This window comes from Vigna unguiculata, chromosome 7, assembly GCF_037176805.1.
Source record: "Vigna unguiculata cultivar grain cowpea cultivar isolate G323 ecotype 2 chromosome 7, ASM3717680v1, whole genome shotgun sequence".
NCBI classification, from domain to species: Eukaryota; Viridiplantae; Streptophyta; class Magnoliopsida; order Fabales; family Fabaceae; genus Vigna; species Vigna unguiculata.
The window spans coordinates 28323457-28338691 of NC_140798.1; the positions used below are offsets into that span (position 1 = coordinate 28323457).

General features: G+C 31.2%; 1 protein-coding gene across 1 annotated transcript; it reads left to right on the forward strand.

Annotated features, from left to right (window-relative positions):
- The first annotated feature begins 3696 nt into the window (after nt 1-3696).
- On the forward strand, nt 3697-7928 carry LOC114192247 (uncharacterized). The gene is made up of 5 exons (XM_028081905.2): nt 3697-3995; nt 4404-4572; nt 5107-5509; nt 6583-6663; nt 7082-7928. Exons 1-5 carry the CDS (start codon nt 3900-3902, stop codon nt 7578-7580), a joined length of 1248 nt encoding a protein of 415 aa, XP_027937706.1. The 5' UTR covers nt 3697-3899; the 3' UTR covers nt 7581-7928.
- The last annotated feature ends 7307 nt before the right edge of the window (nt 7929-15235 follow it).

The window sequence follows — 15235 nt, forward strand, 5'->3', positions numbered from 1 at the left end:
CAAAATGGGGCCTTACACGAGATATTTTACTTAATTATATATATATATATATATATATATATATATATATATATATATATATGAAAATATATAAAAACTAGTAAAAAATAATAAAATTATTATTATTATAAGAGTTAAATATATTTTTTTTCCTTAACTTTTAACTTTCGGTGAAAATTAGAAATAGTATCTCTTCAAAACGTTAAACCAATTTAGTCCCCATCTTTAGAAATGCGTGAATACAGTCTTTTTAACCAAATTTTGTTAAGTTTATTTGAGGTTCCAAATGTGTTTCAAATGTGATTCTCAATTAATAAAAATGTGTCAAACAATATAAACAACTCAAATGCTATCATGAAAAGAGTTGAAACAACAAATAAACTTAACAAAATTTGACTAAAATGATTAAATCTACGCATTTCTAAAATCGGGGTTTAAATTGAGTCAAAGTTTTAAAGATAGACTAATTTCAAATTTCAATGAAAGCTACGTGACCAGAAACATATCTAACCCTTATTATAATATAGAAGTTAAGGTAAATAATTTTTAGAATCTTTTTGTAGATGCTTGTTTTAATTAAAAAAACACAGATAAATAAAAAAATAATTAAATTTAAAAACAGATCCCAAAAGGTAAAATTGATAAAATAATTATTTTAATTTAAAAAAGTTATTTAAAGAGTTAAAATAGAAAAATGTGTACATAAAAGGGAAAAATCCTCCTTATATAATAGTATACAATTATATATATATATATATATATATATATATATATATATTGTATTGGGGTCTAGGAGGAAAACACCTTGATCAATCGGACGACATGATGTTAGACATTTAATAATGGTCTTCTTCTTTACTTCTTCATAAAAAATTGTGAGGAAGATGACTCCATGGGGGATGGGAGAATGAAAGCTTGGAGAGGATGAAAGTTTAATGGTGTTTGGTTTGGTTGAAGAGAGTTTCCCAGGGAGGGGTGATGTCAACTCCTAAGGAAAGAAGCCTATAGAGTAGTATATAAGAAATGACTAGTCTAGGAAGAGCTTAAACAAGTGAATGACAAACCAAATTGCTGGCCTTTTTCTAATAGACTACAACATTATAATTCTTTGATCATTAGATTTGATCATTAGTATAATGCTTCAAAAAATGGTGAATAAGTAGAAGCTATCTTGTTTTCATCTTCATCAATAACTTCCTTTTTATCACTCTTGAACAATGAATATATTATTTTATTCTTCCTTAATATACCTATTTTCTTATGAAATAATTTATCATAATCTAATAAAGATTTGAGAGATGTAATTATTAAAAGAAAAAATATGTTGTAGTCAAATCTTAATTAAAAATCGGTTATGAAAAAACAAATAATACAATTTTTTTTCTTCTACATTCATAAAAGAATGCATATACAAAAGGCTCATGGGATACAAAATAATGTTAAATGTTAAACTAATATTTTATTATCAAGTGAGACAAGAGAGAGTTGCCATTTTTCTTCAAGAAATGAATAGGACAACTGAGAAATGAGAGCAAAAATAATAAGTTTGTGTCTAACTTCCATTTTTCTTCAAAAACAAATGAGAGTGAGGGATAAATACAATTTGTGAAAAAACTAAAAAGAGAAAGAGAATAAAAAATATCTTAATAAATAATTGGTTTAATCACTCCTTTGGTTCCTATTTTCATGTAAAAATGTTAAGTTGGTCATCAAGTTCTTTTTAGTTTTAATTTGATCATGATTCTTGAAATTCTGATGCAATTTGGTATTTTTCATTAAATTTAGGATTAAGTATGTTTTTAGTCCCTGAACTTTGACAAAAAATTGGAATTCGTCCCTGGTCGAAACTTTGATAAATTTTGGTTCCTAAACTTTAAAAATGAATGAATATAGTCCTTTTAACCCAATTACAAGAGACATGACCCTCCCTCCCTTAAGACGATCCACCATTGAGTAGGAAAAAACAAGTTAATGAGAGTTGACATGAACCATTGGAGAAATAAAAGAAGTGACCACTATGATTAATCTTTATTTGAGTTGCTCAAAACTATTCTCACATTTTTCTATCCACACAAAAGTTTCACCTTTTCTTGGTGAGCTGAGTTAAAGACATAACTATTTTAGAAAATCCCTCCATGAATCTTTCATAATACCATGCCAAATTAAGAAAACTACGAATCTCAATCATTATTATCGGTAGTTTCCATTGCAAAACTGCTTATACTTTGGTTGGATTCACTAGCACTCCTTATTTTGGAAATCACATGTTCTGAGAATTTCACTTCATCTAACTAGAATTCACATTTAGACAACTTATTCTTTAGCATACAATTGTTTGTCTTTCATAATCTACATGACAGTCCTAAAGTGTTTCTCATGCTCTTCAAAAGAGTCCTAGAACAAATAATAATGTCATCTTAAAATAACATTAACTACCAAGGTTTTAGCCACAATTTTTTAATGGACCAAATTTAAAGACCAATTGTTTTTAGTAACTAAAACCTTCATAACTAATGTTAGTGACCAATTTATTATTGTAACCAATTTAAAAGTTATAGTTACTAATAATTTTTAATTTATAAATTGGTCACTATAGTGCCTAATTATTTCACTAAAATCGATCGCTAATAAAATATTTTATTATAGTGTGAAGTTAACACCATTTTTAATATTCTAAAAATTTTATTTTCCATACCTTAATCATCAATAAAAAAAAGTGATGGTTCACGTATGATAATATATATATATATATATATATATATATATATATATATATATATATATATATATATATATATTATAATATAATATAATATAAAGTTATATTGGTTTATATATTAAGAATTTTATTTTATTTTATTTTAAAATTTAAATTATGAAACCAAATTGAATTAAGTATTACTTGTTATGGCATAACCTAATATCTTAACATGATTAAACTTTAGAATTTAGTGTATTTATTAAAATATATTTGACCTATATAATATATTTTTATAAAAGTGTTATTAATTAGTTTTATAAAAAATTTATATAATATAGTAGTAATTACATCCAAATCATCCAAATCAATCAATAGTATTTTAATAAAAAATGAAGTGAATGATCATTAACAGGTTATATAGTTGGTTAATGTTGAATGTTAATAATCCATTTATAAAAACACCTAAAAAGTTAGAAAAATATTAAATAATAATCCATTTACCATTCTCATATTAAAAAATCTACCAAAAAAAAACTAAAAGTCACAAACAAATGTATCTGTAATTTGTTTTATTTCTTGATGATTAGGAGCATCAGTAATTACAATGGAAAAAATGAATTCTGTGCATAAATCAACTTGCAGAATTTACCCAAAAAAACGTCCAAAAGAGGAAGACGAAACCTGCTAAAGCCGGGCCCCATCGAGCAGAGATTTTTTGAGAAACAAATGGTGTATGATGTGCCGTTAGGAGCTGGTAGGGCATATAAAGTTATGACACGTGGACCACGGAAAGTCACAACTCAATTATCATATTAACCGTCCAGATCAAAAGAAGAAAATAATGAGCGGTAGAGATGAATCTCGAGTGGCAGAGTATGTGAGACTTAGGGCACCCAGTAAAAACCCACCCAACATGTCCAAGTCCGAGGGGAAGAAGAGACAACATGTGTGTTTTCTCATCCCACGGAGCGTTGATTCCTCCAATTTCGGAAGTTTTCGGTTTAAACAAATGGATCACATAAAACGACTTTTTATTTTTATATTTTAAATTTCTGGTACCACCCAATGAATTTGTTGCGGAAAATCTTTCGGATTTCTGGCCCTGGTGGGGATAAGTTGATGGGGTCGTAAGTGCAACAGAGCCACGAAAGGAGAGAGTTTTGGTTTCCAAAACCTTGTTTTTCCCAACACAGAAAAAATGTTGCAGAAGCTGTGTTTGATGGCTTCTCATGGATGCCCTGTGGGACTTGCTTTGCAGCAAGATTTGCCCATGGTTGGGAGCACCATTACCAAGGTAAAGAATCTGGTTTATGATTTGGTGGTGGCAACTTTTTGCATACTTATACCCTAATCCTTTTGGTGGGTCTCTGAATGAAAAAGGGTTCTCTTTTTTTTAACGTATGATTCATATTTTAAAATTTTGTTAGTATTAGTAAGTTGTTTCTTAAAATTCAAAGAGTGGCCTATTGAGCATAAATGAAGTCTGGAATTGACTTCGTTACCTTTTCTCTTTCACAATTAATGTTTTTGGTGAAATTCTTGTAAAGAAAGATAGTTTAGTGTGCTGAGTGCCCTTACGGTACTCCAGTTTATGAATCAATAAATAATTTTTTGTATTGAAAATCGTGCTAGAGTTTGTTACTGGTGGTCCTGCTAATCAGTGCCTTTTCTTCTTTTTTTTCCTTGAATTTTTGTGAGACAGGGTTGTCAACCATTATTGCCTTCTCCTGTACTGAGACCAGAAATGATCAGATATGAGTCTCCGCTAAATCCATTTGAGACAACCAAGCCCCAGCAAAAGTGGTTCGATTCTGACCAGATTGTTAACGTGAACTTGTCGACTCAAAGACCCATGCTTATTGATGTTCAAGGTGTGCACGCAGCTCACTAAGTTGTATTGGATCCAGCCATTTGATTGCTGATTCATTCTTCAATGTTATATGATTGATTGCTCGATTCCAACTTGTGTAGCTCGTAGCCGCCTAACTGAAATACTATTTGTTGGTGATGTAATAACTAGTAATTCTGCAAATACTGTTTCAGTTTGTTATAAAAGGTTGTGTGTCTCTGCTATGTGTTGAATGTATCTCATTCTTTCACACGTTCATTTTAGTATTCAAAATGTTAAATCCAATGATAATTTTCCATTCACATGTTAATTTAGTGGTGAAATGTTAAACCTGATGACAAAAAGATTACATAATACCTAATCACTGAAGGTTGGTTTTCTTTCTCAGATATGATGCATCCTAGGTTCTAGAATGAGATAAGTAATTGCTGAGAGGATGGTAGATTTAATTATTGAGCCTACATTTACTTCTGTTATGAATGTTTATTGACTTATACTATTAAATTTATGTTTTAAGCTGTGTCATACTTAGTAATTTCCTTAACTTCGGTTGCAGGAACTTATCCAAGCCCAGTACACTTTGGCTTTGGCATCGTTGAACAATGCTCTCAGCAGGATAAAATTTTGCAGTGCATCATGTCTGAGAGTGCTGAAGCTGGTATAGGTGGTTTACATATATCTTTGTTGTCTGACTTGGTGGATTTGCAATTGTCAGGCATTGATGAACCTCAAAAGCCATTGACACCTATTATCCCAGAAAGCAAATTCTTCATCCCGAAGCTTTTGCTAGATATTTTTCAAGATTCGGCCTTTAGTTCAAAGGTCACAGTTCATCCAGATGGTCAAGTCACTTTCATGGGTACTGCTCTTGAGATGAAAGATGTTCTTTCTGTAGTTTCTGACTCATACTTATTACGGAAGGGTGAAAAACAATTTATGCTTGTTCCACACTTCAGCAGGTATACATATTATTTGGAGCTGTTTCAGAGTCAAATTGATCACATGACATTCTAAATCTTCTGGTCAACTAGAATTACATTTTCATAGTAAAACAGAATAATCAACATTTATTGTGTCTAAAGACTGTTGATCTATAGATTGAGTCAGATTTAATTAGATTTTCGATTTCTAATTTAAAAGCTTGGAAAAATATATGTTTTTAAATGTGTTTATTCTCTAATGTATAGAAAGATACCGGAATCTTTGCAATTTGCATGATTTAGCCTTAATTTTGTTGACTGTGTTGTTTTGCATTCATGACAACTACATGAAGAATTTTACCCATAAATGTGCTAAATTGACAATGGATTACCTTGTGTATCTGGCATGGTTAATGTATGGTCTAGACTAAGGTGTAGGCTCTAGGTAGTTTTGATGTTCCCTAATTAGAACTAGTTTAACTTTGGTATCCATGTAGTGATGGTTGACATTGGTTATGAAGGTGAAATTCTGTTTTGATTGGAAAACAAAAACAAAAGCCCATAAATTTTGTTCTTTATAAAGTACATATTTATGGTATTGTGAAGAATTACTTATCTTTTTTTCTTTTTAAATTTTATTGGAGGGACGACTATAAGTTTCGGATGCTTTCATATAAGTTAACTGAAATTTGGTCAATATGAAGACGAACTTCCTTCTTCACTTGCTCCCTCCATATGCCTGTGAGCACGTGTGCATGTATACTAATTTAATTAATGCACATCTGCTAACTGTTAATTTTTGAGAAATAGTCCTTTTTATTTTAGATGATGCTTTCAGAAACTAATAAAAGAAAACCAAATAATTTCTCTAAAATACACACTAGTTTTATTTTGTCTTCTAATTCTGCAACAAATGCAAAATCTATAAATACATGATTAATTCTAGTTACTGAAGTTAAATTAGTTGCTTTCTGGTTTCTGCATAGTGATTCCTTGAATTAACTGATTTTTCAAACTTTCGTTGTTGCTATTAAATTACTTTTCTAATGAACTTTTAAATCTCCATATTTAACAATCTATTTTTGTTTGACTTTGTCAATTTCTATGTGCAGGATGAGTATCAAAGAAGTAGAAGTAAAAAGTCTTTCCTCCACGCTGGATATTCATTCTACATTGACTGTTCCTTTGAGGAGGTATGCAAAATATGTTTCCCTGAAAACTTGCCTCTTTCCTCCTCACTTTGAGATGTGAAAGATATACTTGTCTAGGAGTCACTTTTATTCAAAAAAACAGTTAACAATCATCCTGTTCCCTATAAAACAAATGCAACTTTGGTCTGAAGGCTTTTCATTTCATCCATGTTATGCATTTGGTGATAATCCAGTCTACAAACTGTTTTTTGGAATAGGAGTCTGATGAGGGAGAATTATTTTCTTGTAAAGCTTCTTTTAATGCATATAGACTTGTGCAATTTTTCAAAATCATGACATGGAGGAACTGTGTTCTACAGTTGAGCTGCATTATTGCTTTCATTTATGCTGACTTTTCTGTCTCTGGTTGTGGATAGTCTTACTAATAAACGTATTATGCTGTTTTTGTTTTGCCTAACAGTCCCGAGAAAGCCAAAGTGAAGCCTTCACGAAAGAAGAACAAGAAAGTAGCCACGGAGAGGGATCTCTTCAAGAAGAACTACTTACATGCATGTGAGAGCCTTCTGTCCTTATTGGTTGACAAGAGGCAACACCGCAAAACAGCAATTCTCTCTCTCAAGAAATCTGGCCCTGAACTTCCTGAGCTCCTTACACAATTTTCTGCTGGCATTGCCGGTACTGGTCTTGCTGTTCTGCTATCTGTTATCTGTAAGCTTGCTTGTGGAAGAGGGATTCCCTTTTGTTCTTATAAGCTCATCAACACAGGGTTTGGATTTGGGTTGGTTTGGCTTTCTTGGGCAGTTAATAAGCTAAGGGATACAATTGTTGGCATTAACAAGAATGGTGGAAAGCCAAGACTGAAAGATGAGGAGATAATTCAAAAGGTGGACAAGAGCCTAAGAGAAATATACTTCAGATCCGCTGCATTGCTGGCAGTAGCAGTGCTAAGGCTTGCTTGAGCACTGAACAAATTATCTCATTAAAATTGAAGTGCTGCAAGTGTCACAGGTCCACACATTGGAACAATCATTATACCTTATTTGTTGGATGTCATGGCCAACGCTTTTGGGGAAGTGATAGCAAAACGCAATCTTGTTTCAAACCAAATGAACCTTTGCTTGATCTTGGAAGCACATGATTGTGGATTATTGGCTTGAGCAGCACTTGGATTCTGTACTTTGGGTGATGATAGTATCTTGTTTCATTAACCAAAGTATGTAGCATACTTATTTGATTGGTATTAGGGCAGTGAGGTAAATTGTAAAGTGTAATGTGAAATTTTGTAATGAAATACTGTTTTGGTAAAATTGTTCAGGTGGTTATATATCACTGCTACCAAATGATGCATATTTCTTTGTCTGAAATTTAGATGGAAGAATATTTTATTTCTAATAAAGAATAATTAGGTCATTGACCTATATGTACACCAGTCTTTTGACAGGTATGGAAATATTAATCGGTTAATTCTAGAGAGACAAATCTCAATAATTGTGGGATTTATTCTAGAAATACAGTCCTAGCATTAACAACAAATAATCAAGTAGCAGTGATAGAGAATAAAATTTAAACTTTCCTAAAATACATTAAGTAACAATTTTGACACTTCTCCTCAAGTTGGTGAATAAATGTTTTTCATTTCGAGTTTGAATATAATTCTTTCAAAATTGATAAAGTTCAGATCCTTTGTGAGAATATCTGCAAGTTGATTTTGAGTGGACACATATGAAGTGAAAATCAAGCCACTCTTTAGTTTTTCTTTTATGAAATGTCTATCCACCTTGATGTATTTGGTTTTATCATACTGCACCGAATTGTGGACTATGCTAATTGTAGATTTATTGTCACAATATAACATCATATGTTCATCCTACCTTATCTTCAAGTATTCTAATATAATCTTTAGCCATAGAAGTTCACATATTCCTTGAGTCATTGTTCTAAATTCTGCTTCAACACTTGATCTAGCCACCACATTTTGTTTTTTGCTCTTCCAAGTCACCAAGTTTCCACAAGGAAGGTGCAATATCCAGTAGTTGATTTCTTATCCACAACTGGCATAACATAATTTGTATCTATATATGCTTCAATACTCATACTATTGTTTTGTCTAAACAAAATTCCTCATCTTGCTGTCCCTTTTAGATATTGAACAATTCTAAAGGCAACTTGCAAATGTGCTTCTTTTGGTTGGTGCATAAATTGACGAACTAGACTAACAACAACGTAATGTCTGGCCTAGTGTGGGACAAGTAAATAAGCTTGCCCACAAGTCTTTGATACATCTCCTTATCCACTGTAATATCCTCCTCTACACTTCCTAACCTTGTATTTGGATCAACCAGAGTACTTGCTGGTTTGCAAGTTGTCTTACCTGTTTCTTTAAGCAAGTCAATAATATATTTTTGTTGAAATATGAAGATTCCTTTCTTAGAACGGGTCACTTTAATTTCAAAAAAATATTTAAGTCTCCAAAGTGTCTTAATCTCAAATTCTGCAACAAGGCATTGACTTAACTTTTGTTGCTCCTTTTTATCGTCCCCAATTACTATAATATCATCCATATACACCAGTAACATTGTAACTCCCACTGAAATTGAGTTTTTGATAAATAGAGTGTGATCACCTTGACTTTGTTTATAGCCCAAACTTGTCACGACTCTGGTGAATCTTCCAAACCATTCTCTCGAGGATTGTTTTAGCCTATAAAGATCCTTTTTTAGCTTGCAAACGATTCTAGTAGCAACTTGTTCATCATAACCAGGAGGTAACTCCATGTATATTTCTTCTTCAAGATCTCCATGTAGGAATACATTCTTCACATCAAATTGTTGTAGGTCCCAATCATGATTTACTGCTAGCGACAATATTACTATGACAGTATTCATCTTAGCAAACGGGGCAAAAGTCTCTAAATAATCTACCCCACAAGTTTGAGTGAATCCCTTAGCTACTAATCTTGCCTTGTAACGTTAAATGGTCCCATCTGCTTTATACTTTACTGTATATACCCATTTTCCAAATTTCCTATTATTAGTCTTAGGTTGAGGTGCCATATTTGCTTCTGAATTTGATTTCCTTTCAGATCAGGTTCAACAATCGTGCTCACAATTTCTAGCCCAATAGTGTAACATCCTAGTCGGATATTACAGATTTAAATAATAAAAACAAGAAATATAAATAAAACTCATTTATTATGTTCTCGTTTCCCAAAAATGCGGGAAAATTTAACATTTATTTCATCGCCAAAAATAAAAAAGAATGCCAAAATATAAAAAGTCGAATACAAAGTCAAAGTCTGATAGCATCAGTTATTACAATTCCTCAAAATCTGTAAAAACAATAAAACTCTGTAGAAAATTCCCAAGATAGCCTACGCTTCAGCTCTATGCCTCACCAGATCCACTTGCAACATCATCTGCTCACGTGTAACGAAATACACGATCATTGCCAAACACAAGTAGATAGGGTGAGCTAACAGTATAAAAATCATATATAAAATTCATATATATAAGCACACACATCAAAGAAACTCTATCATTTGATCTCATACCATATGGCCACCACCATGTAATCCATGTTGTACATCTTTAGATGAATACCTCAAGATGCCTTGCTGCCACACCTACAAGCCACAACTTATAGAACACGTGCGGGAAACCTGCTACGAACCACACTCCATAATGCCAAGTGGAGTTCCCAATACGAACATAGTTTGTAATGTCCCAAGATTACCAAACTCGTTGGCTACATACCGAGAAGGACAATCTTCTGGACCCATCCATCGAGCCACAACTCGCACACTCATACCGGCAACACTCGTCAATCCGAGCCACAACTCATGAATTCCTCGTGTTCATCTGCCATCCCGAGTCATAACTCAAGATATGCCATTCCGAGCCACAACTCAAGTAATGTCATGTGTTTAACCCCTATCTCAAGCCACAACTCAAAGGATACGTTCTGAGCCACAACTCAAGGAACACTCCAGCAAGTTGATCTTTAAGGTATCACCAAAGCTTGGTAGACCACGCACATCAAAAGCAAACAGCCACTCTGCCTCTGCATTATCGCCTCGCGTTGCTCTACAGCCACTAGGTGAAACTCAGTTCCAGATCGCCTGACGGAAGCCTCGTGCCGCTAGGCGCCAAGCACCTCTGAACATATTGTCTTCCAGCTGTCGCTTGGCGGGATCGCCCCCCGTCGCCAGGCGATGCATGCTCCAGTCCTCATTGCGTTAATTATTATCGTCTGGCGGTCCCATTCTTGACTATGTAGTCGAGTACCCTAAGAATACATACTTGACAACCCTAGGATCAAGTTTTCGCTTTTCATTACTATGAACATGTACAAAGGATACACACCCAAATATTCTAGGTTGGAGTTTATTTGTAGGGTAAAAATGTGGGTAGAATGAGGATAGGACTTGCATGGGGTTTTTTTATTCTAGGATTTTTTAGGGTAACCTATTGATTAGGTAGGTAGCAATAAGGAGAGCTTCCCCCTTAAAATTTCTTAGGAACATGATTTTGAAAATCCTAACTCTAGTATGGTTTAATATGTGCCCATTTTTTCTTTCTGCAATCCTATTTTGTTGGGGTGCGTTGACACATGAAGATCGTGAATAATCCCTTCCTTTTGGCAAACAGAGTTTAACACAAAATTATAGTCCCTAACATTGTCAGACCTAATTCTCTTAACATTGATTGGTTTTTAATCAATGAGACAAATCGAATAAAAATAGAGCTTACTTCAAATTTTTGTTTCAATAAGAAAACCCAAGTCACCTAGGTACAATCATCTATGAAGGTTAAAAACCATTTTGCACCCGAGATATTAGGAATATTAGGAGGGCCCCATAGATTAGTATGAACAAGACAAAAAGGAAAGGTTAAATTACTCTTTTGCTCCCTCTATTTGTCATGAAAATTCATTTTGGTCCTCAAGTTTTTCGTTGTCTCAATTTGATCCTCATTTTCTTATAAATGACTCAATTTGGTCCTCACTGTTAACTTTGACCAGACAGTGTTAAGTCAATGCCACATGTCAATTTCTGGTTTTTTTGAATTTTTTTTATTTTTGACACGTGTCACTTCATAGTTGTTCCACGTGTCAAAGTGACTCAATTTGGTCCCTATATTTGTTTTTAGTTTCAATTTAGGCACAATTTTTATAAGAATGAAGCAATATTGTTCTCCTTAGATTGAGACTCAATTTAATCTTTGTATACAACTTATGATGATATTTTTAATAAAATTGATGTTTTTATTAAATATTTGTAGAAATATTTAAATAAGTTTTTTTTTATAGTTTTATTATTAAACAAAGTTAAACCCTAAACTTAATTTCAAAAGTTAACAATTTTGTTATCATATATAAATGCATCAAGTGTATCATATTATACAAACTTAGTAAAAATTAAAAATCAAATGACTTGTCACACATAAGTTTAGGAACTAAATTTCAAGTTCAAAACAAAATCAAAGTCTAATGTTTTGTGTAGAATTTAAAGTTAATTTAAAATATTTATAGAAATATTTAATAAAAACATTAATTTTAGTAAGAATATCACCATAAAATTTATAAAAAGTAAATTTAGTAACAATTTAAGGAAGGACAATATTGCTGCATTTTTACAAAAATTAGGATTAAATTGAAACTAAAAACAAATATATGGACAAAATTGAGTCACTTTGACACGTGGCACAACTGTGAAGTGACACGTGTCAAAAATAAAAAATTAAAAAAAAAATTAAAAAAATTTTAAAAAAATTTAAAAAAAAAATAAAAATAAAAATAAAAAAAAATAAAAAAACCAGAAATTGACATGTGACTTAGTTTAATACTATTTGGTCAAAGTTAACGGTGAGGACCAAATTGAGTCATTTTTAAGAAAATGAGGACCAAATTGAGACAACGAAAAACTTGAGGATCATAATGAAATTTCATGACAAATAGAGGGACCAAAAGAGTAATTTAACCAAAAGGAAAATGACTCATTTTATAACTAACAAGAAAAAGGTACAAGCTTGTGTTTAGCAAACTCATACACGTCACAATGTAGACTCCCCATATCTAAGTTCTTAATCAAGGAAGGAAATAATGCTTTCACAACTTGGAGCGAAGGATGTCCCATCCAACAAAGGTGTAATTGGATTTTCTCTTTGCTGGTCATGGTGGATTCAAATATAAGAGAGTGATTTCTAATAGGCATATTATGATTTTCTATGTAGTACAAACCATTCCATTCTCTAGCATGTCCAATCATCCTCCCCGAATTCTTGTCCTGTAAAGTACAAGCATTGTTATAAAAAATAACATTACATGAGAGATCTTTTGTAAGTTTTTGGATAAAAATTAGGTTTGTGGACAACTTAGGGACATGTAGAACATTTCTTAATGTTATGGATGGATTTATGTGGACCTCTCCTTGTCCTGCTGTTGTTATAAGGGCTTCGTTTGCTGTGGAAAAGTATTTGGGTAGGGGTGTCATATGATTTGTGGCTCCAGAATCTAATATCCAAGAGTGGGTAAATAGTGTATTTGAAACATTAGGTCCATAAAAAAATGGAAAATTACCAGAATATGTTAAGGAGCACGTACCGATGGGCTTATCCAATGACCTTACCTTTTCTATCTCTTCTTGATTCAAGTGACCAACCTATTCACTATGTCTATTAGCAGTGTGTACTTGTCCTTGTCCTCCTCTTTTTTGAGAACATTTTGCAATTCTCCAACACTTTGTGATTTTTCCCCTATTTCAAAAAGGGATTTCTCAGTCTCAGCTAGAGATGGCAAATAAACCCGTCCCCGTAGGTATTGCCCGAACCCGTCCCCGTTTTGACGGAGAATTCCCGCATTGACTGGGTATGAGTATGGGTATGGGGAATCCCCGATTTTTTCAATTGGGTATGGGGATGGGGATGAATATATCCCCGCCATAATATCCGTCCCCGCCATATTTCCATCATTGTTTAAATTATTAAAATATTCACAATTAATTAAGTAACCCTATATATTCTTTTTATTTTTTATTTCTTCTAAATATTTGGTTTGTCATGAAACTCATTCGCATCTCCAATATATTTTTTATCTTATCATAATCTTTATGTAATTATGTTAAAATGATGTATGTCAATTAAAAAAAATTATGTCTAACATTTGAACATTTCTATTATTTTTTAATATTTTTATTTATTGTATATTTTCCTTTCACATGAGAATGTTTAATACTCTTAATTTAAGTGTTTAATAGCATAAACATTTCATTTACTTGGTAATATAAAAAAAATCTTTTCTTATTATTATTAATTTTTATTTCATTTCAATAACTCTTTTATTTCGCTAAAACAATTTTTGTTATTTTTCAACCATTGAGTATATATGTTGATATTTGAAAAGTTTTCTTAGATATCTAAGATATTTTTCGTCTTATCATACCCTTAATTATACATTTGTTTTTTCTTTGTGCAATTATTTCCAATAGTCTCCAATTTTATTATAAGACACACATTTGTTAATTTTTTAATATTTTTATTTTTGTTTATTTTCATCATGTAGAATACTATTTCGATAATTTTTATCTAATTATTTTTTATTTTCTAACTCATTACAATCATACTTTAATTTTTTCACTATAATTGTATAAATAATTTTTATTTACTACAATATAAAAATTTAATGTAATTGTCATGAATATTTTTTTATCACCATCCAACATATATTGGAGTTTAAAAGATATAATATCTATGATAAAATTTTATTATGTTTATTATTTGTTCTTTGCGTTATTTTTTTTTATCAACCATTGAGTATATATGTTGATATTTGAAAAGTTTTCTTAGATCTTTAAGATATTTTTCATCTTATCATACCCTTAATTATATATTTGTTTTCTTTTGTGTGATTCCTTCCAATAGTCTCCAAATTGTTTATAAGACACACATTTGTTAATTTTTTAATATTTTTTTTTGTTTATTTTCATCATGTAGAATACTATTTCGATAAATTTTATCTAATTATTTTTTATTTTCTAACTCATTACAATCATACTTTAAGTTTTTCACTATAATTGTATAAATAATTTTTATTTACTATAATATAAAAATTTAATGTAATTGTCATGAATATTTTTTATCACCATCCAACATATATTGGAGTTTAAAAGATACAAGATCTATGATAAAATTTTATTATGTTTATTATTTGTTCTTTGCGTCATTTCTTTATCAACCATTGAGTATATATGTTGATATTTGAAAAGTTTTCTTAGATCTCTAAGATATTTTTCATCTTATCATACCCTTAATTATATATTTGTTTCTTTTTGTGTGATTACTTCCAATAGTCTCCAAATTGTTTATAAGACACACATTTGATAATTTCTTAATATTTTTATTTTTTGTTTTTTTCATCATGTAGAATACTATTTTGATAAATTTTATCTAATTATTTTTTATTTTTTAACTCATTACAATCATACTTTAATTTTTTCAATATAATTGTATAAATAATTTTTATTTACTATAATATAAAAATTTAATGTAATTGCCATGAATATTTTTTTACCACCATCCAACATATATTGTGGTTCAAAAGATACAAGATCTATGTTAAA